The sequence below is a fragment of the Mustela putorius genome, unplaced genomic scaffold, assembly GCF_011764305.1.
Source record: "Mustela putorius furo isolate JIRA1106 unplaced genomic scaffold, ASM1176430v1.1 tig00003913_pilon_pilon_pilon, whole genome shotgun sequence".
Lineage (NCBI taxonomy): Eukaryota > Metazoa > Chordata > Mammalia > Carnivora > Mustelidae > Mustela > Mustela putorius.
This window is the reverse complement of record NW_025422060.1, coordinates 4,822,586-4,848,553: the sequence shown is the minus strand read 5'-3', so window position 1 is coordinate 4,848,553 and position 25,968 is coordinate 4,822,586. Positions and strand designations below refer to the sequence as shown.

At 36.6% G+C, this 25,968-nt stretch overlaps 1 protein-coding gene across 1 annotated transcript in view; it reads left to right on the top strand.

The window, feature by feature from the left end:
- The window catches only part of CCDC7 (coiled-coil domain containing 7), a 467,373-nt gene that overhangs the window by 194,555 nt on the left and 246,850 nt on the right, over positions 1-25,968 (top strand). Inside the window, exon 21 of the mRNA XM_045069128.1 lies at positions 23,020-23,127. Within this exon, the coding sequence (XP_044925063.1) occupies positions 23,020-23,127 (108 nt within the window). The remainder of the gene's footprint in view (positions 1-23,019; positions 23,128-25,968) is intronic.

Below are 25,968 nucleotides of genomic sequence, written 5' to 3'. Positions count from 1 at the left end.
AATTTTTATGTTTTATATATATATAAATATAATTTTTATATTTACATTTTGATTTGCATATGTTGCACATTCTCAGATTAAATCTCCCTTGGTGATGGTATATGATCTTTTAATGTGCTGTTTAATTTGGTTTGTAAATAGCTCTCTGAATATTTCTGCATCTATGTTCATCAGAAATATTGGCCTGTAATTATCTCTTTTGTAGTATTCCTATCTGATTTTGGTATCAGAGTAATGGTGGCCTTGTAAAATGAGCTTGGAAGTGTTCCTTTCTCTCCATTTTTTTGGGAAAGAGTTTAAAAAGGATAAGTATAAATGAAAGAAAATGGGATTGGGAGGGAGACAAACCATAAGTGACTCTTAATCTCACAAAACAAACTGAGGGTTGCTGGGGGGAGGGGGTTTGGGAAAATGGGGTGGGATTATGGACATTGGGAAGGGTATGTGCTTTGGTGAGTGCTGTGAAGTGTGTAAACCTGGTGATTCACAGACCTGTACCCCTGGGGATAAAAATATATGTTTATAAAAAATAAAAAATTATATAAAAAAAAAGAAAAAAAATAAATCAGGATTTCTGAAAGATTTGGCTGATGTAACTCACAGTGGATTAATTCTTATGTCTTTGAGTTAGTCTATATATATATTTTTTAAAGCTTTAAAGAATGGAGAGATATTTTTAGAAATTCTCCCACATAGATCCTACACAGCTATTTTGGAAGTTGAAAATAATTTAGTTTGCTGTATATTATGTATTTTCAATATTCAAAGATAATATCTATTTATATAGCATAGTTGCAAATTCTATTTCTTGCACATTTGATGGGATTGTTAAATTACATGTATCTCTTTTAGTGTTCAGGAAAACAAAGCATAGAAATTCTCTAAGTAAAATTTTATTTAGTCTTAAAGAGGGTCAGAATGGTCAGGGTAACCAATCTCCCATACCCCCAATTATCTACAACATCCTTGAGACTTGGGCACCCAGCTCCTGCTTGAACCCTTCAAAAACTAGGGGCCCAGAGGCAATCCATTCCATTTTCAGGAGGACCATGGATACACTTAAGACGTTCTGGGGTGCCTGGGTGGCTCAGTCACTTAAGCATCTGCCTTCAGCTCGGGTCAAGATCTCAGGGTCCTGAGATTGAGCCCCATGTCCAGGTCCCTGCTCAGTGGGGAGTCTGTTTCTCCCTCTCCCTCTGACTCACCTTCCTGCTTGTGCTCTATGTCTCAAATAAAAAAACAAAATCTTTTTATAAAAAGTTCTGGGGCACCTGCGTGGCTCAGTTGGTTGGGCATCTGCCTTCAGCTCAGGTCATGATCCCAGGTTCCTTTCTCTCTATCTCTGTCTCTCTCTCACATAAATAAATAAATCTTAAAAAAAAAATAAAAAGGATAAGTATAAATTCTTTTTTAAAATGTTTGGTAGAGGGATGCCTGGGTGGCTCAGTGGTTTAAAGCCTCTGCCTTCGGCTCAGGTCATGATCCCAGGGTCCTAGGATCGAGCCCCGCATCGGGCTCTCTGCTCAGTGGGGACACTGCTTCTCCCTCTCTCTCTCTCTGCCTGCCTCTCTGCCTGCTTGTGATCTCTGTCTGTCAAATAAATAAATAAAATCTTTTAAAAAATTAAAAAAATATAAAATGTTTGGTAGGACTTACCAGTGAAGCCATCTGGTACTAGACTTTTCTTTTTGGAATATATATATATATATTTTTTTTTTTGGAATATTTTTTAATACCAATTCATTTCCTTCTTAGTAATTGGTCTCATCAGATTTTCTTCTCTTTTCTTTTTTAAAGATTTCATTTATTTATTTGAGAGAGGGCAAGAGAGAGAGAGAGCACAGGTTGGGGCAGAAGCAGAGGGATAGGAAGAAGCAGACTCCCTGCTGAGCAGGGAGCCTGATGCAGGTTCAATCCAATGACCCTGAGATCATGACCTGAGCTGAAGGCAGATGGTTAACTGACAGAGCCACCCTGGTATTCCTGATCTCATCAGATTTTTCTATTTTTTCATGATGCAGCCTTTGAAGGTTGTATGTTTAATAATTTAGAAATTTATCCATTTCTTCTAAGTTGTTCAGCTTACTGGTATATAATTGTTCATAGATATCTTTTACTATCTTTTCTAAATTTGTGTTTTGTAATGTCTTCTGTGTCATATCTTATTTTTACTTGTTGTACTCCTCAAATGAATGGCTGAATGGTTAAAAACCAAAGTCCTGGCTAATTTGCATGTAGCAAATTAGCATAAGCATAAAATCCCAGATATTCCAGTGGTTCTAAGGTTTAAAAAGAGGCTGTTTGTTATGAGCAATACATATACCATATCTTCTTTATCCATTCATCTGTTCATAGACATCTAGGTTCTTTCCATGGTTTGGCTATTGTGGACATTGCTGCTATGAACATTTGGGTGCATGGGCCCCTTCGGATCACTACATTTGTATCTTTAGGGTAAATATCCAGTAGTGCAATTTCTGGGTTATAGGGTAGCCCTATTTTCAACTTTCTTAAAAAAATTTCATTTCATTTAATTGTGTGTGTGTGTGTGTGTGTGTGTGTGTTCCAAAATTCATTGTTTATGCACCACATCCAGTGCTCCATGCAATACAGGCCCTTCTTAATACCCACCACCAGGCTCACCCAGCAAACCGTCCCCTCCCCTCCAAAACCCTCAGTTAGTTTCTCAGAGTCCACCATCTCTCATGGTTTGTCTCCTTCTCTGATTTCCCCCAACTCCCTTCTCTCCACTCCCAATGTCCTCCATGTTATTCCTTATTCTCCACAAGTAAGTGAAGCCATATGATAATTGATTCTCTCTGCTTGACTTATTTCCCTCAGCATAATCTCCTCCAGTTCCATCCATGTTGATACAAAAGTTGGGAGGCATAATACTCCATTGTATGTATGAACCATATCTTCTTTACCCATATGTCTGTTGAAGGGCATCTTGACTCTTTCTACAGTTTGGTGATTGTGGCCATTGCTGCTGTGAACACTGGGGTACAGATGGCCTGTGTTTTCACTGCATCTGTATCTTTGGGGTAAATATTCAGAAATGCAATTACAGGGTCATAAGGTAGCTCTATTTTTAATTTCTTAAGGAATCTCCACAGTGTTTTCCAAAGTGGCTGCACCAAATTGCATTCCCACCAATAGTGTAAGAGGGTTCCCCTTTCTCCACATCCTCTCCAACACTTGTTGTTTATAGTCTTGTTAATTTTGGCCATTCTAACTGGTGTAAGGTGGTATCTCAGTGGGGTTTTGATTTGAATCTCCCTGATGGCTGATGATGATGAGCATTTTTTCATGTGTCTGTTAGCCATTTGTGTCTTCTTTGGAGAAGTGTCTGTTCATATCTTCTGCCAATTTTTTGACATGATTATCTGTTTTTTTGGGTGTTGAGTTTGAGGAGTTCTTTATAGATCTTGGATATCAGCCCTTTGTCTTTAGTGTCAGTTGCGAATATCTTCTCGCATTCCATGGGTTGCCTCTTTGTTTATTTGACTATTTCCTTTGCTGTTTCTGCCCATTTTTAATTGGATTATTTATTTTGAGGGAGTTCAGTTTTATGAATTCTTTTTAAAATTATGTTCAGTTAGCCAACATCAATTTTATAGATTCTTTATACATTTTGAATACTAAACCTTTATCAGATATGTCATTTGCAAATATCTTCTCTCTTTCTGTAGGTTGCCTTTTAGTTTTGTTGGCTTTTTCCCTCCCTGTACAGAAAATTTTTATTTTGATATAGTCCCAATGGTTTACTTTTGCATTTATTTTCCTTGCCTCGGGAGACATATTAGAAATAAATTGCCATGGCTGATATCAAAGAAGTTACTGCCTGTGTTCTTTAGGACTTTTATGGTTTCATCTCACATTTAGGTCTTTAATCCATTTTGAATTTATTTTTGTGTATGCTGCAAGAAAATAGTTCACTTTCAATATTTTGCATGTTGGTGCTTAGTTTTCCTATTATCATTTGTTGAAAAGCCTCTCTTTTCCATTATGTGTTCTTTCCTATTTTGTCAGAGATTAATTGAACATATAGTTTTGGGTTCACTTCTGGGTTTTCTATACTGTTCTATTGATCTATGTGTCAATTTGTGCCAGTACCATATTGTTTTGATCACTACAGCTTTGAAATATAATTTGAAGTCTGGAATTTCAATGCCTCCAGTTTGCTTTTCTTTTTTCAATATTGCTTTGGCTATTTAAGGTCTTTTATGGTTCAATACAAATTTAGGATTGTTTATTCTAGCTCTACAAAAAATGCTGCTGGTATTTTGATAAGGACTGAATTAAATGTGCAGATTGCTTTGGGTAGTGTAGACATTTTAAAAATATTTGTTGTTCTAATCCATGAACATGGAATGTCTTTCCATTTCTTTGTGTCCTCTTCAATTTCTTTCATCAGTGTTTTATAGTTTTTAGAGTATAGTTCTTTCCCATCTTCAGTTAGGTTTATTCCTTGGTAGCTTATGTTTTTCATGCAATTACAAATGGGATTGATTTCTTTTTTCTTTTTCTTTTTTTTTAAAGGTTTTATTTGTCAGAGAGAGAGAAAGGAGAGAGAGCAAAAGCAGGGAGAGTGGCAGGCAGAGGGGAAGCAGGCTCCTTGCTGAACAGAGAGCTTGATGGAGGACTTGATCCAAGGACCCTGGGATAATGACCTGAGCTGAAGGGAGATGCTTAACTGACTGAACCACCCAGCATCCTGGGATTGATTTCTTGATTTCTCATTCTGCTGTTTCATTATTGGTTATAGAAATACAACAGATTTCTGTTGATTTTATATCTTGCAGCTTTACTGAATTTGTGTATCTATTCTAGCAATTTGTTGATAGATTTTGTGTGTGTGTGTGTGTAGAGTATCATGTCATTTGCAAATAGTGAAAATTTGACTTCTTTCTTGCTAGTTTGGTTATCATTTATTTATTCTTGCTGTCTGATTGCTGTGGCTAGAACTTCCAGTACTGTGTTGAGTTAACATGGTGAGAGTAGATATCCCTGTTGCATTCCTGAACATAGAGGAAAAACTCAATTTTTACCCATTTAGGATGGTATTAATTAGCAGTTCTTCATATATGACCTTTATTATGTTGAGGTATATTCCCTCTAAACCTACTTCGAATGTTTTTATCACGTATAGATCTGCTTTGTCAAATGCTTTTTCTGTATCTATTGAAATGATGATAGAATTTTTATCCTTTCTCTTATTTTTTTAAAGATTTTATTTATTTATTTGGGGCACCTGGGTGGCTCAGTGGGTTAAGCTGCTGCCTTCGGCTCAGGTCATGATCTCGGGGTCCTGGGATCGAGTCCCGTATCGGGCTCTCTGCTTGGCAGGGAGCCTGCTTCCTCCTCTCTCTCTGCCTGCCTCTCTGCCTACTTGTGATCTCTGTCTGTCAAATAAATAAGTAACAGACAGAGATCACAAGTAGGCAGAGAGGCAGGCAGAGAGAGAGAGAGGAGGAAGCAGGCCCCCCGCTGAGCAGAGAGCCCCATGTGGGGCTCGATTCCAGGACCCCGGGATCATGACCTGAGCTGAAGGCAGAGGCTTTAACCCACTGAGCCACTCAGGCGCCCCTCCTTTCTCTTATTGATGTCAGGCATCACGTTTATTGATTTGTGAATATTGAACCACCCTTGCAACCGAAGAATAAATCTCACTTTGTGGTGAATGATTTTATAAATGTATTGTTGAATTTCATTTGCTAGTATTTTGTTGAACGTTTTTACATTCATGTTCATCAGGTATATTGATTGTCCTTTAGTTCTTTTTTTTAGTGGAGTCTTTATTTGGTCTTGGTATCAAGGTAATGCTGGCTCATAAAATGGATTTGGAAGTTTTAGTTCCTTTTCTGTTTTTTGGAATATTTTGAGAAGAATTGGTATTAACTCTTCTTTAAATGCTTGATAGAATTTGTGAACTCATTTGGACTTTTGTTTATTGGGAATTTTTGGATCACTGTTTTAATTTTTTTGCTTGTTATCATTCTGTTTAAGTTTTCTATTTCTTCTGGTGTCTATTTTGGTGGTTTCTATGCTACTATTTGTCCATTTTTTCTGTGTTGTCTGATTTGTTAGCTATAGTTTATTTTAGAATATTCTCTTATAATTATATTTCTGTGGTGTTGGTTGTTATTTCCCTTCTCTTATTTGTCATTTTATTTATTTTTGTCCCTTTTCTTTACTTTGTGATTAGTTCTGGGTAGAGGTTTATCCATTTTATTAATTTTTTTCAGAGAACCAGCTCCTGGTTTCATTGATCTGTTTTATTATTGTTTTAGTTTCTATATGATTTATTCTGGCTTTCATCTTTATTATTCTCCCTTTTCTGCTGGTCTTGGGCTTCATCTTTTGTTTTTTCCCAGCTTCGTAAGTGTAAGGTTAGGTTGTTTATTAGAGATTTTTCTTCTTAATATAGGCCTATATTGCTGTAATAAATTGCTCTATTGCTCATAACAAACAGCCTCTTTTTAAACCTTAGAAGCACTGGAATATCTGGGATCTTATGCTTATGCTAATTTGCTACATGCAAATTAGCCAGGACTTTGCTGAGCTCTTTCTTTTAATTTTGGAATTGTGACACAACACATGTGTTTACCACATTTACCATTTAACCAATTTATATGTATAGTGAGTAGTTTTAAAGAATATACACCTCCTTGGGAAACAGATTTCTAGAATTTTCTCATCTTGTAAAACTGAAATTCTAAATCCATTAAACAGGAATTCTCCATTATTCCTCTTCACAGCCCATAGTATCCACCATGGATTATCAAATTTTAATTTCTGTGAATTTAATCTCTATGTTACATACCTCATATGAATGGAAGTATAGTATTTATCTTTCTGTGACTAGTATATTTCACTTAATATAATGTCCTCTAGGTTCATCAGAGTTGTAGTATGTCACAATATTTCCTTTATTTTTAATGCTGAGTAAGATTGCATTGTATGTATATACATATCATGTATTCATTCATTGATGGACATTTGGTTTGCTTTCAACCTTTGTGAATAATGCTGCCAATGAACAAGGATTTGCAAATATCTCTGTGAGACCCTGCTTTCAGTTCTTTTTGTCTATACCCAGAAGTGGGATTGCTGTGTCATATGGTAGCTCTCTTTTTTAAAAAATTAATTTATTTATTTTCAACATAACAGTATTCATTATTTTTTCAAAACACCCAGTGCTCCATGCAATCCGTGCCCTCTCTAATACCCACCACCTGGTACCCCAACCTCCCACCCCCCTGCCACTTCAAACCCCTCAGATTGTTTTGCAGAGTCCATAGTCTCTCATGGTTCACTTCCCCTTCCAATTTCCCCCAACTCCCTTCTCCTCTCTAACTCCCCATGTCCTCCATGCTATTTGTTATGCTCCACAAATAAGTGAAACCATTTGATAATTGATTCTGTTTCTTGACTTATCTCACTCAGCATAATCTCTTCCAGTCCCGTCCATGTTACTATAAAAGTTGGGTATTCATCCTTTCTGATGGAGGCATAATACTCCATAGTGTATATGGATCACATTTTCCTTATCCATTCATCCGTTGAAGGGCATCTAGGTTCTTTCCACAGTTTGGCGACCATGGCTATTGCTGCTATAAACATTGGGGTACAGATGGCCCTTCTTTTCACGACATCTGTATCTTTGGGGTAAATACCCAGGAGTGCAATTGCAGGGTCATAGGGAAATTCTATTTTTAATTTCTTGAGGAATCTCCACACTGTTCTCCAAAGAGGCTGCACCAACTTGCATTCCCACCAACAGTGTAAGAGAGTTCCCCTTTCTCTACATCCCCTCCAATACATGTTGTTTCCTGTCTTGCTAATTTTGGCCATTCTAACTGGTGTAACGTAATATCTCAATGTGGTTTTAATTTGAATCTCCCTGATGGCTAGTGATGATGAACATTTTCTCATGTGTCTGATAGCCATTTGTATATCTTCATTGGAGAAGTGTCTGTTCATATCTTCTGCCCATTTTTTGATATGATTGTCTGTTTTGTATGTGTTGAGTTTGAGGAGTTCATTATAGATCCTGGATATCCATCTTTTGTCTGTACTGTCATTTTCAGGTAGCTCTTTTTTAAATATTTTGAACAGTGTCTATACTGTATTCTTGAAGTTTACATATCTACCATTTTATATTTTCCACCAACAGTGCGCTAGGATTCAAATTTTTCTACATCCTCACAGCAATTATTTTTCATTATGTTTTTAATAGTATCATCTTAATGAGTATGAGGTGATATCTCATTGTAATATTAATTTGAATTTCTGGTGATTATTGGTATTGAGCATCTTTTCATATGCTTGTCCACCATGAATCATTTTTGGAGAAATGTATAATGTTAAATAATAACAGTTATGGAAGTACCTCTTATGTATTCCTGACTTTAATGGAAATGATTCTACTGCTTTATATTAAGTGTAATATTTAGGTAGCTCTTTTTAAGTTTTTTTTTCATTTCTTATTAAAAAAATCAAATTCAACTTCTTTTTTAGGATTGAGGTTCTTAAATGATTTTTCTCTTTTATTAATTAATATAGTGAATGAACTATGGAGCACTCTACGCATTGGTATTAAATTTTATTTGAATATGGTACATCTTTAAATATACTACTTAATTTTACTACATTTATTTTAGATTTTTCTATTTAAATTAATGTAGTAGTCATTAATTAGTTCCCCAAGTATTTATGTCTCTCCCTCTTCTGGATATATGGAATAGAACTTCACTGACTTTTTATTGTGGTTAAAAAAAATACACGAGATTTTCCCTTTTAACAAATTTGTAAGTATATAGTACAGTATTGTTAACTATAAGAAAAATGTTGTAGAATAGATCTGTAGAACATTTTTATGTTGTAAAATTATAATGTTATACACATTGAACAGAGACACATCTTTTTCCTCAACCCGTCATAGCAACCACTGTCCATTTTCTACTTCTATGAGCTTTACTATTTTTGATACCTCATGTAAATGAATTAATGGAGTATTTGCCCTTCTGTGATTGGCTTATTTAATTTAACATAATGCCCTGAAGTTTCATCCAACTTTTTTTTTTTTTTTTTTTTTTTTTTTTTTTTTTTTTTTTATTTTTTATAAACATATATTTTTATCCCCAGGGGTACAGGTCTGTGAATCACCAGGTTTACACACTTCACAGCACTCACCAAATCACATACCCTCCCCAATGTCCATAATCCCACCCCCTTCTCCCAAACCCCCTCCCCCCGGCAACCCTCAGTTTGTTGTGAGATTAAGAGTCACTTATGGTTTGTCTCCCTCCCAATCCCATCTTGTTTCATTTATTCTTCTACCCACTTAAGCCTCCATGTTGCATCACCACTTCCTCATATCAGGGAGATCATATGATAGTTGTCTTTCTCTGCTTGACTTATTTCGCTAAGCATGATACGCTCTAGTTCCATCCATGTTGTTGCAATGAGAATGAATGGTTTTCCGGTGTGTATCGTATTTTATTATCTATACACTGTTGATGGACATTAATGTTGCTTTCTTATTTTGGTTATTGCTGGATTGTAAATATATCTCTTTGAGATCCTGAATTGAATTCTATTGGATAAATAATCAGAAGTAACACCACCAGTTCATATGGTAGTTCTATTTTTAATTTTTTGAGGAACATCCATATTGTTTTCCGTAGTGGCTGTACCATTTTACGTTTCCACCAATAGTGAATAATGACTCCATTTTCTCCACATTGTAACCATCACTTCTTTTTTTTTTTTTTTTAACAATAACCAACATAACAGGTATAAGGTGATATCTGATTCTGATTTAATTGCATTTCCCTGATGACTAGTGATGTTTGATTGCCTACTTATATGTATCTGTTGGCCATTATTATGTCTTATATTCAGGTCCTTTGCTTTTTTTTTTAATTTTTTTATTTTTTATAAACATATATTTTTATCCCCAGGGGTACAGGTCTGTGAATCACCAGGTTTACACACTTCACAGCACTCACCAAAGCACATACCCTCCCCAATGTCCATAATCCCACCCCCTTTTCCCAAACCCCCTCCCCCCAGCAACCCTCAGTTTGTTTTGTGAGATTAAGAGTCACTTATGGTTTGTCTCCCTCCCAATCCCATCTTGTTTCAATTATTCGTCTCCTACCCATTTAAGCCCCCATGTTGCATCACCACTTCCTCATATCAGGGAGATCATATAATAGTTGTCTTTCTCTGCTTGACTTATTTTGCTAAGCATGATACGCTCTAGTTCCATCCATGTTGTGGCAAATGGCAAGATTTCATTTCTTTTGATGGCTGCATAGTATTCCATTGTGTATATATACCACATCTTCTTGATCCATTCATCTGTTGATGGACATCTAGGTTCTTTCCATAGTTTGGCTATTGTGGACATTGCTGCTATAAACATTCAGGTGCACGTGCCCCTTCGGATCACTATGTTTGTATCTTTAGGGTAAATACCCAGTAGTGCAATTGCTGGGTCATAGGGCAGTTCTATTTTCAACATTTTGAGGAACCTCCATGCTGTTTTCCAGAGTGGTTGCTCCAGCTTGCATTCCCACCAACAGTGTAGGAGGGTTCCCCTTTCTCCGCATCCTTGCCAGCATCTGTCATTTCCTGACTTGTTGATTTTAGCCATTTTGACCAGTGTGAGGTGAATCTCATTGTGGTTTTGATTTGTATTTCCCTGATACCGAGTGATATGGAGCACTTTTTCATGTGTCTGTTGGCCATCTGGATGTCTTCTTTGCAGAAATGTCTGTTCATGTCCTCTGCCCATTTCTTGATTGGATTATTTGTTCTTTGGTGTGTTGAGTTTGCTAAGTTCTTTATAGATTCTGGACACTAGTCCTTTATCTGATATGTCGTTTGCAAATATCTTCTCCCATTCTGTCAGTTGTCTTTTGATTTTGTTAACTGTTTCCTTTGCTGTGCAAAAGCTTTTGATCTTGATGAAATCCCAATTGTTCATTTTTGCCCTTGCTTCCCTTGCCTTTGGCGTTGTTCTTAGGAAAATGTTGCTGCGTCTGAGGTTGAAGAGGTTGCTGCCTGTGTTCTCCTCAAGAGTTTTGATGGATTCCTTACGCACATTGTGGTCCTTCATCCATTTTGAGTCTATTTTTGTGTGTGGTGTAAGGAAATGGTCCAATTTCATTTTTCTGCATGTGGCTGTCCAATTTTCCCAGCACCATTTATCGAAGAGGCTGTCTTTTTTCCATTGGACATTCTTTCCTGCTTTGTCGAAGATTAGTTGACTATAGAGTTGAGGGTCTATTTCTGGGCTCTCTATTCTGTTCCATTGATCTATGTGTCTGTTTTTGTGCCAGTACCATGCTGTCTTGATGATGACAGCTTTGTAATAGAGCTTGAAGTCCGGAATTGTGATGCCACCAACTTTGGCTTTCTTTTTCAATATCCCTTTGGCTATTCGAGGTCTTTTCTGGTTCCATATAAATTTTAGAATTATTTGTTCCATTTCTTTGAAAAAGATGGATGGTACTTTGATAGGAATTGCATTAAATGTGTAGATTGCTTTAGGTAGCATAGACATTTTCACAATATTTATTCTTCCAATCCAGGAGCATGGAACATTTTTCCATTTCTTTGTGTCTTCCTCAATTTCTTTCATGAGTACTTTATAGTTTTCTGAGTATAGATTCTGTGCCTCTTTGGTTAGGTTTATTCCTAGGTATCTTATGGTTTGGGGTGCAATTGTAAATGGGATTGACTCCTTAATTTCTCTTTCTTCTATCTTGCTGTTGGTGTAGAGAAATGCAACTGATTTCTGTGCATTGATTTTATATCCTGACACTTTACTGAATTCCTGTACAAGTTCTAGCAGTTTTGGAGTGGAGTCTTTTGGGTTTTCCACATATAGTATCATATCATCTGCGAAGAGTGATAATTTGACTTCTTCTTTGCTGATTTGGATGCCTTTAATTTCCTTTTGTTGTCTGATTGGTGAGGCAAGGCCTTCTAGTACTATGTTGAATAGCAGTGGTGATAATGGACATTCCTGCCATGTTCCTGACCTTAGCGGAAAAGCCTTCAGTTTTTCTCCATTGAGAATGATATTTGCAGTGGGTTTTTCATAGATGGCTTTGATGATATTGAGGTATGTGCCCTCTATCCCTACACTTTGAAGAGTTTTGGTCAGGAAGGGATGCTGTACTTTGTCAAATGCTTTTTCAGCATCTATTGAGAGTATCATATGGTTCTTGTTCTTTCTTTTATTGATGTGTTGTTTCACATTGACTGATTTGCGGATGTTGAACCAACCTTGCAGCCCTGGAATAAATCCCACTTGGTTGTGGTGAATAATCCTTTTAATGTACTGTTGAATCCTATTGGGTAGTATTTTGGTGAGAATTTTCGCATCTGTGTTCATCAAGGATATTGGTCTATAGCTCTCTTTTTTGATGGGATCCTTGTCTGGTTTGAGGACCAAGGTGATGCTGGCCTCATAAAATGAGTTTGGAAGTTTTCCTTCCATTTCTATTTTTTGGAACAGTTTCAGGAGAATAGGAATTAGTTCTTCTTTAAATGTTTGGTAGAATTCCCCTGGGAGCCGTCTGGCCCTGGGCTTTTGTTTGTTTGGAGATTTTTAATGACTGTTTCAATCTCCTTACTGGTTATGGGTCTGTTCAGGCTTTCTATTTCTTCCTGGTTCAGTTGTGGTAGTTTATATGTTTCTAGGAATGCATCCATTTCTCCCAGATTGTCAAATTTGTTGGCGTAGAGTTGCTCATAGTATGTTCTTATAATAGTTTGTATTTCTTTGGTGTTAGTTGTGATCTCTCCTCTTTCATTCATGATGTTATTTATTTGGGTCCTTTCTCTTTTCTTTTTGATAAGTTGGGCGAGGGGTTTATCATTTTTATTAATTCTTTCAAAGAACCAGCTCCTAGTTTCGTTGATTTGTTCTATTGCTTTTTGGTTTCTATTTCATTGATTTCTGCTCCGATCTTTATGATTTCTCTTCTCCTGCTGGGCTTAGGGTTTCTTTCTTGTTCTTTCTCCAGCTCCTTTAGGTGTAGGGTTAGGTTGTGTACCTGAGACCTTTCTTGTTTCTTGAGAAAGGCTTGTACCACTATATATTTTCCTCTCAGGACTGCCTTTGTTGTGTCCCATAGATTTTGGACTGTTGTATTTTCATTTTCATTTGTTTCCATGATTTTTTTCAATTCTTCTTTAATTTCCCGGTTGACTCATTCATTCTTTAGAAGGATGCTGTTTAGTCTCCATGTATTTGGGTTCTCTTCAAACTTCCTTTTGTGGTTGAGTTCTAGCTTTAGAGCATTGTGGTCTGAAAATATGCAGGGAATGATCACAATCTTTTGATACCGGTTGAGTCCTTATTTAGGACCGAGGATGTGATCTATTCTGGAGAATGTTCCATGTGCACTAGAGAAGAATGTGTATTCTGTTGCTGTGGGATGAAATGTTCTGAATATATCTGTGATGTCCATCTGGTCCAGTGTGTCGTTTAAGGCCTTTATTTCCTTGCTGATCTTTTGCTTGGATGATCTGTCCATATCAGTGAGGGGAGTGTTAAAGTCCCCTACTATTATTGTATTATTGTTGATGTGTTTCTTTGATTTTGTTATTAATTGGTTTATATAGTTGGCTGCTCCCACGTTGGGCGCATAGACATTTAAAATTGTTAAATCTTCTTGTTGGGCAGACACTTTGAGTATGATATAGTGTCCTTCCTCATCTCTTATTATAGTCTTTGGCTTAAAATCTAATTGTTCTGATGTAAGGATTGCACTCCTGCTTTCTTCTGATGTCCATTAGCATGGTAAATTCCTTTCCACCCCCTCACTTTAAATCTGGAGGTGTCTTCGTGCTTAAAATGAGTTTCTTGGAGGCATCATATAGATGGGTTTTGTTTTTTTATCCATTCTGATACCCTTTGTCTTTTGACAGGGGCATTTAGCCCATTAACATTCAGGGTACCTATTGAGAGATATGAATTTAGTGCCATTGTATTGCCTGTAAGGTAACTGTTGCTGTATATGGTCTCTGTTCCTTTCTGATCTACCACTTGTAGGCTCTCTCTTTGCTTAGAGGACCCCTTTCAATATTTCCTGTAGAGCTGGTTTGGTGTTTGCAAATTCTTTCAGTTTTTGTTTGTCCTGGAAGCTTTGAATCTCTCCTTCTATTTTCAATGATAGCCTAGCTGGATATAGTATTCTATATCTGCATGTTTTTCTCGTTCAGTGCTCTGAAAATATCATGCCAGCTCTTTCTGGCCTGCCAGGTCTCTGTGGATAAGTCTGCTGCCAATCTAATATTTTTACCATTGTATGTTACAGACTTCTTTTCTCGGGCTGCTTTCAGGATTTTCTCTTTGTCACTGAGACTTGTAAATTTTACTATTAGGTGACAGGGTGTAGGCCTATTCTTATTGACTTTGAGGGGCGTTCTCTGAACCTCCTGAAATTTGATGTTCGTTCCCTTTGCCATATTGGGGAAATTCCCCCCAATAATTTTCTCCAGTATACCTTCTGCTCCCCTCTCTCTCTCTTCTTCTTCTGGAATCCCAATTATTCTAATGCTGTTTTTTCTTATGGTGTCACTTATCTCTCGAATCTCCCCTCCTGGTCCAGTAGCTATTTGTCCCTCTTTTGCTCAGCTTCTTTATTCTCTGTCATTTGGTTTTCTATATCACTAATTCTTTCTTCTGCCTCATTTATCCTAGCAGTGAGAGCCTCCAGTTTTTATTGCACCTCATTAATAGCTTTTGTTATTTCAACTTGGTTAGATTTTAGTTCTTTTATTTCTCCAGAAAGGGCTTTATGTCTCTCGAGAGGGTTTCTCTAATATCTTCCATGCCTTTTTCGAGCTCAGCTAGAACCTTGAGAATTGTCATTCTGAACTCTAGATCTGACATATTACCAATGTCTGCATTGATTAGATCTCTAGCCTTCGGTACTGCCTCTTGTCCTTTTTTTTGTGGTGAATTTTTCTGCCTTGTCATTTTGTCCAGATAAGAGTATACGAAGGAGCAAGTAAACTACTAAAAGTGTGGCAACAACCCCAGGAAAATATTTTTTAACCAAATTAGAAGAGATCCCAAATCGTGAGGGGAGAGAAAGGGGATAAAAAGAGGTTCATAAAGGAAGAAAGAAAAAAAAAAAAAAAGAAAAAAGAAAAGAAAAGAAAAGAAAAGAAAAGAATTTAAAAAAAGAATACAAATAAGAAAAATATAAAAAATAAAAAATATATATATTAGATAAACTAGTTAAAAAACGTTAAAAAAGAAGAAGGTAAAAGTTAAAAAAAAATTTGCCAGAAGGCGAGAAAAAAAACAAAAAATGAAAAAGAAAATAATTAAATTAACTGCAAGACTAAAAAAAATCACAGGGAAAAAGCCATGAGTTCCGTGCTTTGCTTTCTCCTCCTCTGGAGTTCTGCTGCTCTTCTTGGTATTGAAACCGCACTCCTTGGTAGGTGAACTTGGTCTCGGCTGGAATTCTTGTTGATCTTCTGGGGGAGGGGCCTGGTGTAGTGATTCTCAAGTGTCTTTGCCCCAGGCGGAATTGCACGGCTCTTACCACCTCCGCCCTTACCAGGGTCCGGCGTGAGTAATCTGCTCGGGTTTGCTTTCAGGAGCTTTTGTTCCCTGAGCGCTTTCCGTAGAGTTCCGGAGGACGGGAATACAAATGGCGGCCTCTTGGTCTCTGGCCCGGAGGAACCAAGAGCCCAGGGCCGCACTCCTCGGTGCGCCCTCAGAGAACAGCACCCAGTTACTCCCGTCTGCCTGACCTCCGGCCGCGCTCCGAGCTCACCGAGCCTGCGACCGGTTCAAGGTAGCAAGCTCTGCGACACTCAATACCCCCGATCCTTCTGTGACCCTGCGGGACCTGAGGCCACGCTGACCCCGCGTGGGCTTCGCCCCGGTTTAGCCTCTGGAGCGATGTCCCTAGCGGAACAGACTTTTAAAAGTCCTGATTTTGTGCTCTGTTGCTCCGCTGCTTGCCGGGATATGGCCCCTCCCCCCGGGGTCTATCTTCCCGTCGCTTTGCATTCACTTCTCCGCCGGTCCTACCTTTCAGAAAGTGGTTGTTTTTCTGTTTCCAGAATTGCTGTTCTTCTCTTCGATCTGCTGATGTATTTTCAGGTGTTTGCAATCTTAGATAAGCTATCTAGCTGATCTCCGGCTAGCTGAAGTAGTCTCAGCCTGCTACTTTCTCCGCCATCTTGACTCCTCCCAGGTCCTTTGCTTTTTTTAAAAATCAGGTTATTTGTATCTTTTGTTTTTCAATTAAGTTGTATGTCTTCTAGTATATTTTAGATATTTATTACTTACCAGATTTATGGTTTGTAAATATTTTCTCCAATTCTGTAGTTTGCTCTTTTACTCTGTTGATTGTTTTCTCTGCTATGAGGTACCTTTTTTTTTTGGATGCCATTTCATTTGTCTATTTTTCCTCCATTCCTTGTATTTTTGGCATCATTGCCATTAATCATTGCCCAGATCAATTTCAAGAAAAATTTTCTTATGTTTCTTCTAGTATTTTTGTGATTTGTGGTCTTACATTTAAATCTTTAATCCATTTCAAGATGATTTTTGTATCATTGTCAGATAAAGGCCCAATTTGATTCTAGTCTTTTGTTTTTTGGGTTAAGTTTCTTCCTTAGAATTTTATCTTTTTGTTGCTTGTGTGAGTTGCAATATTTTCTTTTCGGGTAGTCGTTTGTTTGTATGCTGATTTTGTAACCTACAACCTTATTGAATTCTTATATTATGTCTAAGTTTTCTTTTTTTAATGCATATTTTATTTATTTTTTAATTAACATATGATGTATTAATAGTCCCAGGAGTACAGGTCTGTGTATCACCAGGTTTATACACTTCACAGCACTCACCATAGCACATTCCCTCCCCAATGTCCATAACCTCACCACCCTTACCCTACCTAAATTTTCTTTTTTGAGTCTTTAGGGTTTTCTGCATATATGATTATGTCATCTTCAAACATAAATTTACTTCTTGATTTGGGTGCCTTTTATTTCTTTTATCTGTGTAATTATCTGGGGGCTATGTAACAACACTGAATGTAAGGGGGCTTGTAGTAGTGCTGGTCACAGTTTTGCACTATGGTATTGTTTTGATGGGATTCACAGCATTGGTTCTGGCTATTGGGGAGCTCAGTAGCCTGTGTTTTATGCTGCTCCATTAGCTGGGGTCTTCATCCACAAAGGACTTTGGGGGAGTCTGTGGTGTTGGCATGTGCTGCTAGGGTCCTAGGTGGTGAATGCGCTGGAGTTCTCCATGCCTTTTCTGCCATTGTGGGGGGCAGGCAACATAAGAGGATTTTCCTCTTGACTCTGAGATATGCCAGCTGAATATAGGGTGATAAAAGTAAAATGCTTCCTACACTATTTTATGTGGCCATTCTTTGTTTTTGTCACCCACTGGGCTGCTGCGTTTTTTCTTTTTTAATTTTTTATTTAAATTCAATTTAGTCAATATGTAGTGGATTATTAGTTTGAGGGGTAGAATTTAGTGATTAATCAGTTGCATACAACACCCTGTGCTCTTATATCAAGTGTCCTCCTTAATATCAAGTGTCCTCCCACCACCCAGTTACCCCATCCTCCCACTCACCACCCCTCCAGCAACCCTCAGATTGTTTCCTAGAGTTAAGAGTCTCTTATGGTTTCTCTGTTCATCTTGTTTTATTTTTGCTTCCCTTCCCCTATGTTCATCTGTTTTGTTTCATAAATTCCACATATGAGTGAAATCATATCGTATTTGTCTTTCTCTGACTGACTTATTTTGCTTAACATAATAACCTCCAGTTCCATCCATGTCATTGTAAATGGTAAGATTTCATCCTTTTATAATGGCTGAGTAATAATCCATTGCATGTATAAACCACATCTTCTTTATCCATTTATCTGTTGATGTACATCTGGGCTCTTTCCATAGTTTGGCTATTATGGACATTGCTGCTATAAAACATTGGGGTGCATGTACCTCTTCAGATCACTACATTTTGGGTAAATACACAGTATTTCCAAAGAAATGTCTGTTCATGTCTTCTGCTCATTTCTCTGACTCTGTAGGTTGCCTTTTAGTTTAGTTATTTGTTTGTTTGTTTGTTTGTTTTTGTTTGGCTATGCAAAAGCTTTTTCTCCTGATGAAGTCCCAGTAGTTCATTTTTGCTTTTGTTTCTTTTGCTTTTGGAGACTTATCTAGCAAGAAGTTGTTGCAGTTGAGGTCAGAGAGGTTTCTACCTGTGTTTTCTTCAAGGATTTTGATGGTTTCCTTTCTCAAAGTTAGGTCTTTCATCCATTTTGAATTCATTTTTGAGTGTGGTATAAGGAAATGATCCAGTTTCATTTTCCTGCATATGACTGTCCAATTTTGCCAGCACCATTTTTTGAAGAGACTTTTTTTCCATTGGACATTCTTTCCTGTTTTGTCAAAAATAGTTGACCATAGAATTTAGGTCTATTTCTGGGTTTTCTATTCTGTTCCACTAATCTACATGTCTGTTTTTGTAACAGTACCATACTGTCTTGATGATTACAGCTTTGTAGTATAGCTTGAAGTCTGGCATTGTGATTGCTACCAGCTTTGGTTTTCTTTTTCAACATTCCTCTGGCTATTTGGGGTCTTTTCTGTTTTCATACGAGTTTTAGGATTGTTTTTTCCAGCTCTATGAAAAATGTTGATGGTATTTTGATAGGGATTGCATCGAATGTGTAGATTGCTTTGGGTAGCGTAGACATTTCAACAGTATTTGTTCCTCCAATCCATGAGCATGGAATGTTTTTCCATTTCTTTGTGTATTCCTCAATTTCTTTCATAAGTGTTCTATACTTTTTGGGTTTATTCCTAGGTATCTTATGGTTTTTGGTGCAATTTTAAATGGGATTGATTCTTTGATTTCTTTCTGCAGCTTCATCATTAATGTACAGAAATGCAACAGACTTCTGTGCACTGAATTTATATTCTGGCACTTTTCTGAATTACTGTACAAATTCTAGCCATTCTTTGGTGTGGTCTTTCAATATTCTATAGTATCATGTCTGTGAAGAATGAAAGTTTGACTACTTCTTTGCTGCTTTGGATGCCTTTTATTTATTTTTGTTGTCTGATTGCTGAGGCTAGGACTTCCAGTAGTATGTTGAACAACCATGGTGAGAGTGGCCATCCTTGTTGTGTTCCTGACCTTAGGAGAAAAGCTGTCAGTTTTTCCCCATGGTATTCACTGTGGGTTTTTTCTATATTGCTCTTAGGATATTGAGCTATATTCCTTGTATCCTTGCTTGAAGGATTGAGAGGATCATAATGTTCTTGTCCTTTCTTTTATTAATGTGGTGTATCACTTTGATTGGTTGCAACTTCTTAATTGCACTCCAGAGTGCTCTCAGTGCTATTTTAGCCACAGGTAGTTGCTAAATTATTGTTTTTGGGGGGCAAAAGGACTGGGACTTCCTCATCCATTGTATCACTGATATCATTTCCCTGTTATTCAGCTTTAAATGTTTTTTTCCTTCATTTGTACATAATTGTATTTATATTCTTTTTAGTTAAATGTAAGAATTAGAAGTACTTTATACAGTAAGCTATATGGAACATAAAATGATAATTATGCTTATATTATAAATTTATTTAGTACAAAAATATCAATGTTTGGGAAAGAATAATGACATTTGTATCCAGTTTAGCTTTACACTCCCTGAGAATAACACTATTACATACTTTGGATGTTGAAGAGAAATGCTTTTAAATAGCAATAGAAAATGTACTCTCTTATTTCAGTGTTTACAAATGAAATATCGATACTGAAAAATAACCTGGTGTTCTTTTGTTAACTTAAAAGAATTCAAAATAACACATAAAGCAGAATTATCTTTTTTTAAAATTTTTTATTTTTTATGCAACACTTCATCATTAACTTTCAATCTGCTCTTTGGTGTACATCTGAGTCAAAACCAAACATAACATGCATCTTTAAAATTTTTTTCATAAATTGTGCTTCTTCTTATATAATTAATATGAAACATAGAGTACTTTTAATAAGATGAATGTAACTTCTGTCATTGAACATGTATTTAATATTATCACAGACTGTATTTAAATCTGGAACATACAATGTGTTGATCCAAAATGACTTTACATTCAAGTAAACTTTTATAATTTATATGGTATAGCAGTTATAAAAATATAATTCCAAATTCTCTGATACTTCTAATCAAGAGGTGTGATTTATGTACCCTCCTATTTAATTGGCTGATTTGTAAGCATTTCCATGAATAGGATAAGTTGCAAGTGATTCTCTAGGACTTCTACCTGGCTCTTTTGGAATTCTCAGTCTCGAGCAGCCAGATCATATAGAGATCATCTGATCAACTGTCCCAGCTAAGACAGATATGTGAGTGATGAGACATCTAACTCACATTGTCCTTGAATCACAAAATTCTTTTCTTTAAATGAAGCCTAATTTATCTGCATTTTCAATTGTCAGCTGTACTTTATCTGTAATATCCAAGAAACCATTGTCTAACCTAAGGTCATAAAAATTTACTTCTATGTTTTAAAAATTTGTAATTTTACAAATTCTTATAATGTAATATTATAAATTTACATATTTATATCCACAAATCACTTTGAGCTGTTTATAGTGTGACACTGGGATCCAGCTTCATTCTTTTTCATGTGGATACTCCATTGTTCCCAGGATCATTTGTTAAAAAGACTGTTTTCTCCCCACTAACTTTTCTTAGTACTCTCTTAGAAAATCATTTGATCGGCTTTTTGTTTATTCATTTTTTTTTTTTTTTTTGGTAGAGTTCACTTAGGAGTAAAATTATACGGTATTTGTTTTTCTCAGTTTGACTTATTACACTTAACATAACACCCTTTATTTAGGTCTCTTTATGTTGTTGCAAACTCTAAATACAGAGAACAACCTATGGTTACCAGACAAGATAGGGGTAGGAGAATGGGCAAAATTACTGCAAAAGAATAAGAAATACAAGCTTCTAGGTATAGAATCAATAAGTCATGGAAATAAAAGGCACAGCATAGGGAATATATTCAATGATATTGTAATAATTTGGTGAGAGATAGTAGCTACACCTGTGGTGAGCATAACATAAGAGAGAAATTGAATTACTACACTGTATACCTGAAACTAATGTAACATTGTGTATAAACCATACTCAAATTAAAAAAATTAATCATTTTATCATAAATATAAATTTCATTTCTGATCTCTATATTTTATTGATCTATATGGCTGTGCTTATTAACAATATTACATTATCTTCAAGTTGTAGTAAGTTTTAAAATCAGAAAATGGGAGTCCTCCAACTTTTTTCTTCTTAAGATTGTTTTAGATATTCTAGATTCCTTAAATTTCCATATGAATTTTAGTATCACCTCATCGATTTCTGTAGAATAGGCATCCAGGATTTTGATAGGCATTACACTGAATCTGTAGATCATTTGGAGGGTAATGTGATTTTAACAATAGTAAGTCTAACAGTCCACAACCAGGGAATGATTTTCCATTTATTACAACTTGTTTAATTTCTTTCAGGAATGTTTTATAATTTTTAGTGTACAAGCCTTTTTATTTCTCAAAGCATTTTTCTAATAGGTTTTATAATTTTTAGTGTACAAGCCTTTTTATTTTAATTCCAGTAAGTTAACATACAGTGTTATGTTTGTTTCAAGTATACGATATAGTAATTCAACAATTCCATACATCACCAAGTGCTTATCACAACCTATATTTCTTTAATCCCCATCACCTATTTAGCCCATCCCTCCACCCTTATCCTTTCTGGTAAGCATCAGTCTGTTCTCTATAATTAAGAGTCTGTTTTTGGTTTGTCTCTCTCTATTTCTCCCTTTGCACATTCAATTGATGAATGAGTAAAGAAGATGTGGTACATATATACAATGGAATATTATTCAACCATAAAAAGAATGAAATCTTGCCATTTGCAACAACAGGGATGGAGATAGAGAGTAAAGTGCTAAGTGAAATAAGTCAATCAGAGAAAGACATATACCATATGACTTTACTAATATGTAGGATTTAAGAAACAAAGCAAAAGAGTACTAGTCTTATTTTGTCAAATTCTTGAATATTTTATTGAATCTGATACTATTGTAAGTGGAATTGTTTTCTTAATTTCATTTTCTGATTGTTCATTGCTAGTGTATTGGAATACAATCGAATTTTCTGTGTTGATCTTGTAACTTAAAACTTTTGCTGAATTCATTTTTTCTAATAGGTTGTGTGTGTTTTCTTTAGGATTTTTAAATGTACACATATGCAAAAAGAGAGCTTTCTTGCTTGCTTACTTGCTTGCTTGCTTTCTTTATCATTCTTTATTCCTAATTTCTAGGTTTAATTTTTTCTTTTTCAAGCCCAGTTACCCTAGGAAGAAACCCCATCACATATTGTCTTTTATTCTAATAATATGGGTCCAGTACATTGAGTGATTGATTTTTGCTTATTAAACCAACCAAGCCTTTCAGGGATCACCTAACTTTTGTTTCCCCCTCTATTTTATTTATTTCTGCTCTAGTCTTTAATATTTGCTTCCTTTTACTTGCTTTGAATTTAGTTTACCAATTATGGTCTCTCTTTTTCAAAGTAGTAATGAGGGTAACATACTGTTCTTGTTTTTCATTTCATAAAAGTGTTTCTTTATTTCAGTCTATTCATTTTTTAAAAAATTTCCTCTCTGTTGTTACCCAGTAAGTAGCATACTAGATATTCCCTTTCTCATTTTTTTTTTCACTTAACATTATGTCCTGGAAATAATGAAACTGTTTAAAACACAACCTCATTAAAAGTTCAGTTTTTATTTCAGATTTAGCTTTATGTAATTTACTTACAACTTTATAAAAATGAGAGAAAATGCTACTGTACATTTGTTTTAAATTTGAAATCTCTCGATATCACAGATCTGTTTTTCCATTTAGTAGACTAAATACATTCCTTTTTGTAGCTCAGGATAAAGTACCTGATGAAAATATTGGACTTGAGGATGAAGCAGTATCAAGCACACTCATGCAGATGTTTCAACAAAGAACTTCTAGAATGAATAGACGCAATGGTCAGTATAACAATTATAGATATCTTTAAATTATTTTAAGTTAAGCACATCAAAAGATCTTTTGTCTTTGCTTCTTACTCTGTATTTGTTGGAGCACATGTTTTGCAGATATTTTACACTTTGACATAAATGTGAATACCCTAAGAAAACTAGACAACTAAAGTAAAAGCTTTGATATATTTTGCTTGATATTTGCATGGTCAATGACTGCTATATAACAAGACTGTCTCCACACACATTCATGAAAACTACACAAATTTTCTACTTCACTTCCATGATCTATAAAAATAAATTTTACTTACACTGTAGCTTTGCAGTTATCTTCCTTTAACTTTAGCTTCCTTTAACTTCCTTTAAGCTGTCTTTCCTTTAAATGAGAAGAAATACTGCTGATTACTTGGTATATGCAAAAGTTTTATAATAGATCTGTTTGTCTTTTTAGCATTTCTTGTAGCTCAGCAAAAGGATATAGTATCTACTGCAAATCAGTTGCCTGGGGGCATGGCTTTAATTTTAAGAAGCCTATCTCAAGATAAGAATCTTAAATCTACCAGAAGTGAGAGCTTTGATAGTAAGTAATTAATTTAAAATCCTGGAGGAGTCAAGATGGCGGAGAAGTAGCAAGCTGAGACTGCTTCAGCTAGCCGGAGATCAGCTAGATAGCTTATCTAAAGATTGCAAACACCTGAAAATCCATTGGCAGATCGAAGAGAAGAAGAACAGCAATTCTGGAAACAGAAAAACAACCACTTTCTGAAAGGTAGGACCGGCAGAGAAGTGAATCCAAAGCGACGGGAAGATAGACCCCGGGGGGGAGGGGCCGGCTCCCGGCAAGCGGCGGAGCAACCGCGCACAAAATCAGGGCTTTTAAAAGTCTGTTCCGCTGAGGGACATCGCTCCAGAGGCTAAACCGGGGCGAAGCCCACGCGGGGTCAGCGTGGCCTCAGGTCCCGCAGGGTCACAGAAGGATCGGGGGTGTCTGAGTGTCGCAGAGCTTGCGGGTATTGGAACGGGAAAGCCGGCTACAGAGACAGAGCTGACAATAAGCTCGCAGCTCCGTGTTACCTTGAACCGGTCGCAGGCTCGGTGAGCTCGGAGCGCGGCCGGAGCTCAGGCAGACGGGAGTAACTGGGCGCTGTTCTCTGAGGGCGCACTGAGGAGTGGGGCCCTGGGCTCTCGGCTCCTCCGGGCCGGAGACCAGGAGGCCGCCATTTGTATTCCCGTCCTCTGGAACTCTACGGAAAGCGCTCAGGGAACAAAAGCTCCTGAAAGCAAACCCGAGCGGATTACTCACCCCGACCCCGGGTAAGGGCGGTGTAATTCCGCCTGGGGCAAAGACACTTGAGAATCACTACAACAGGCCCCTCCCCCAGAAGATCAACAAGAAATCCAGCCGAGACCAAGTTCACCTACCAAGGAGTGCGGTTTCAATACCAAGGAGAGCAGCAGAATTCCAGAGGAGGAGAAAGCCAAGCACGGAACTCATGGCTTTTTTCCTGTGATTTTTTTTAGTCTTGCAGTTAATTTAATTTTTTCTTTTTCATTTTTTTTTTTTTCTCGCCTTCGGGTAAAATTTTTTTTTTTTAACTGTTACCTTTTTCTTTTTTAACGATTTTTTACTAGTTTATCTAATATATATATATTTTTTTTTTACATTTTTCTTAGGTGTTTTCTTTTTTAAAAAATTCTTTTCTTTTTCTTTTCTTTTCTTTTTTTTTTTTTTTTTTCTTTTCTTTTTGTTTTTTTTTTTTTTTTTTCTTTCTTCCTTTTTGAACCTCTTTTTATCCCCTTTCTCCCCACTCACGATTTTGGATCTCTTCTAATTTGGTTAAAACATATTTTCCTGGGGTTGTTGCCACCCTTTTAGTATTTTACTTGCCCCTTCATTTACTCTTATCTGGACAAAATGACAAGACGTAAAAATTCAACACAAAAAAAAAACAAGAACAAGAGGCAGTACCGAAGGCTAGGGACCCTAATCAATACAGACATCGGTAATATGTCAGATCTAGAGTTCAGAATGACAATTCTCAAGGTTCTAGCCGGGCTCGAAAAAGGCATGGAAGATATTAGAGAAACCCTCTCGAGAGATATAAAAGCCCTTTCTGGAGAAATAAAAGAACTAAAATCTAACCAAGGTGAAATCAAAAAAGCTATTAATGAGGTGCAATCAAAAATGGAGGCTCTAACTGCTAGGATAAATGAGGCAGAAGAAAGAATTAGTGATATAGAAGACCAAATGACAGAGAATAAAGAAGCTGAGCAAAAGAGGGACAAACAGCTACTGGACCACGAGGGAATTCGAGAGATAAGTGACACCATAAGACGAAACAACATTAGAATAATTGGGATTCCAGAAGAAGAAGAAAGCGAGAGGGGAGCAGAAGGTATACTGGAGAGAATTATTGGGGAGAATTTCCCCAATATGGCAAAGGGAACGAGCATCAAAATTCAGGAGGTTCAGAGAATGCCCCTCAAAATCAATAAGAATAGGACCACACCCCGTCACCTAATAGTAAAATTTACAAGTCTCAATGACAAAGAGAAAATCCTGAAAGCAGCCCGGGAAAAGAAGTCTGTAACATACAATGGTAAAAATATTAGATTGGCAGCTGACTTATCCACAGAGACCTGGCAGGCCAGAAAGAGCTGGCATGATATTTTCAGAGCACTAAATGAGAAAAACATGCAGCCAAGAATACTATATCCAGCTAGGCTGTCATTGAAAATAGAAGGAGAGATTAAAAGCTTCCAGGACAAACAACAACTGAAAGAATTTGCAAATACCAAACCAGCTCTACAGGAAATATTGAAAGGGGTCCTCTAAGCAAAGAGAGAGCC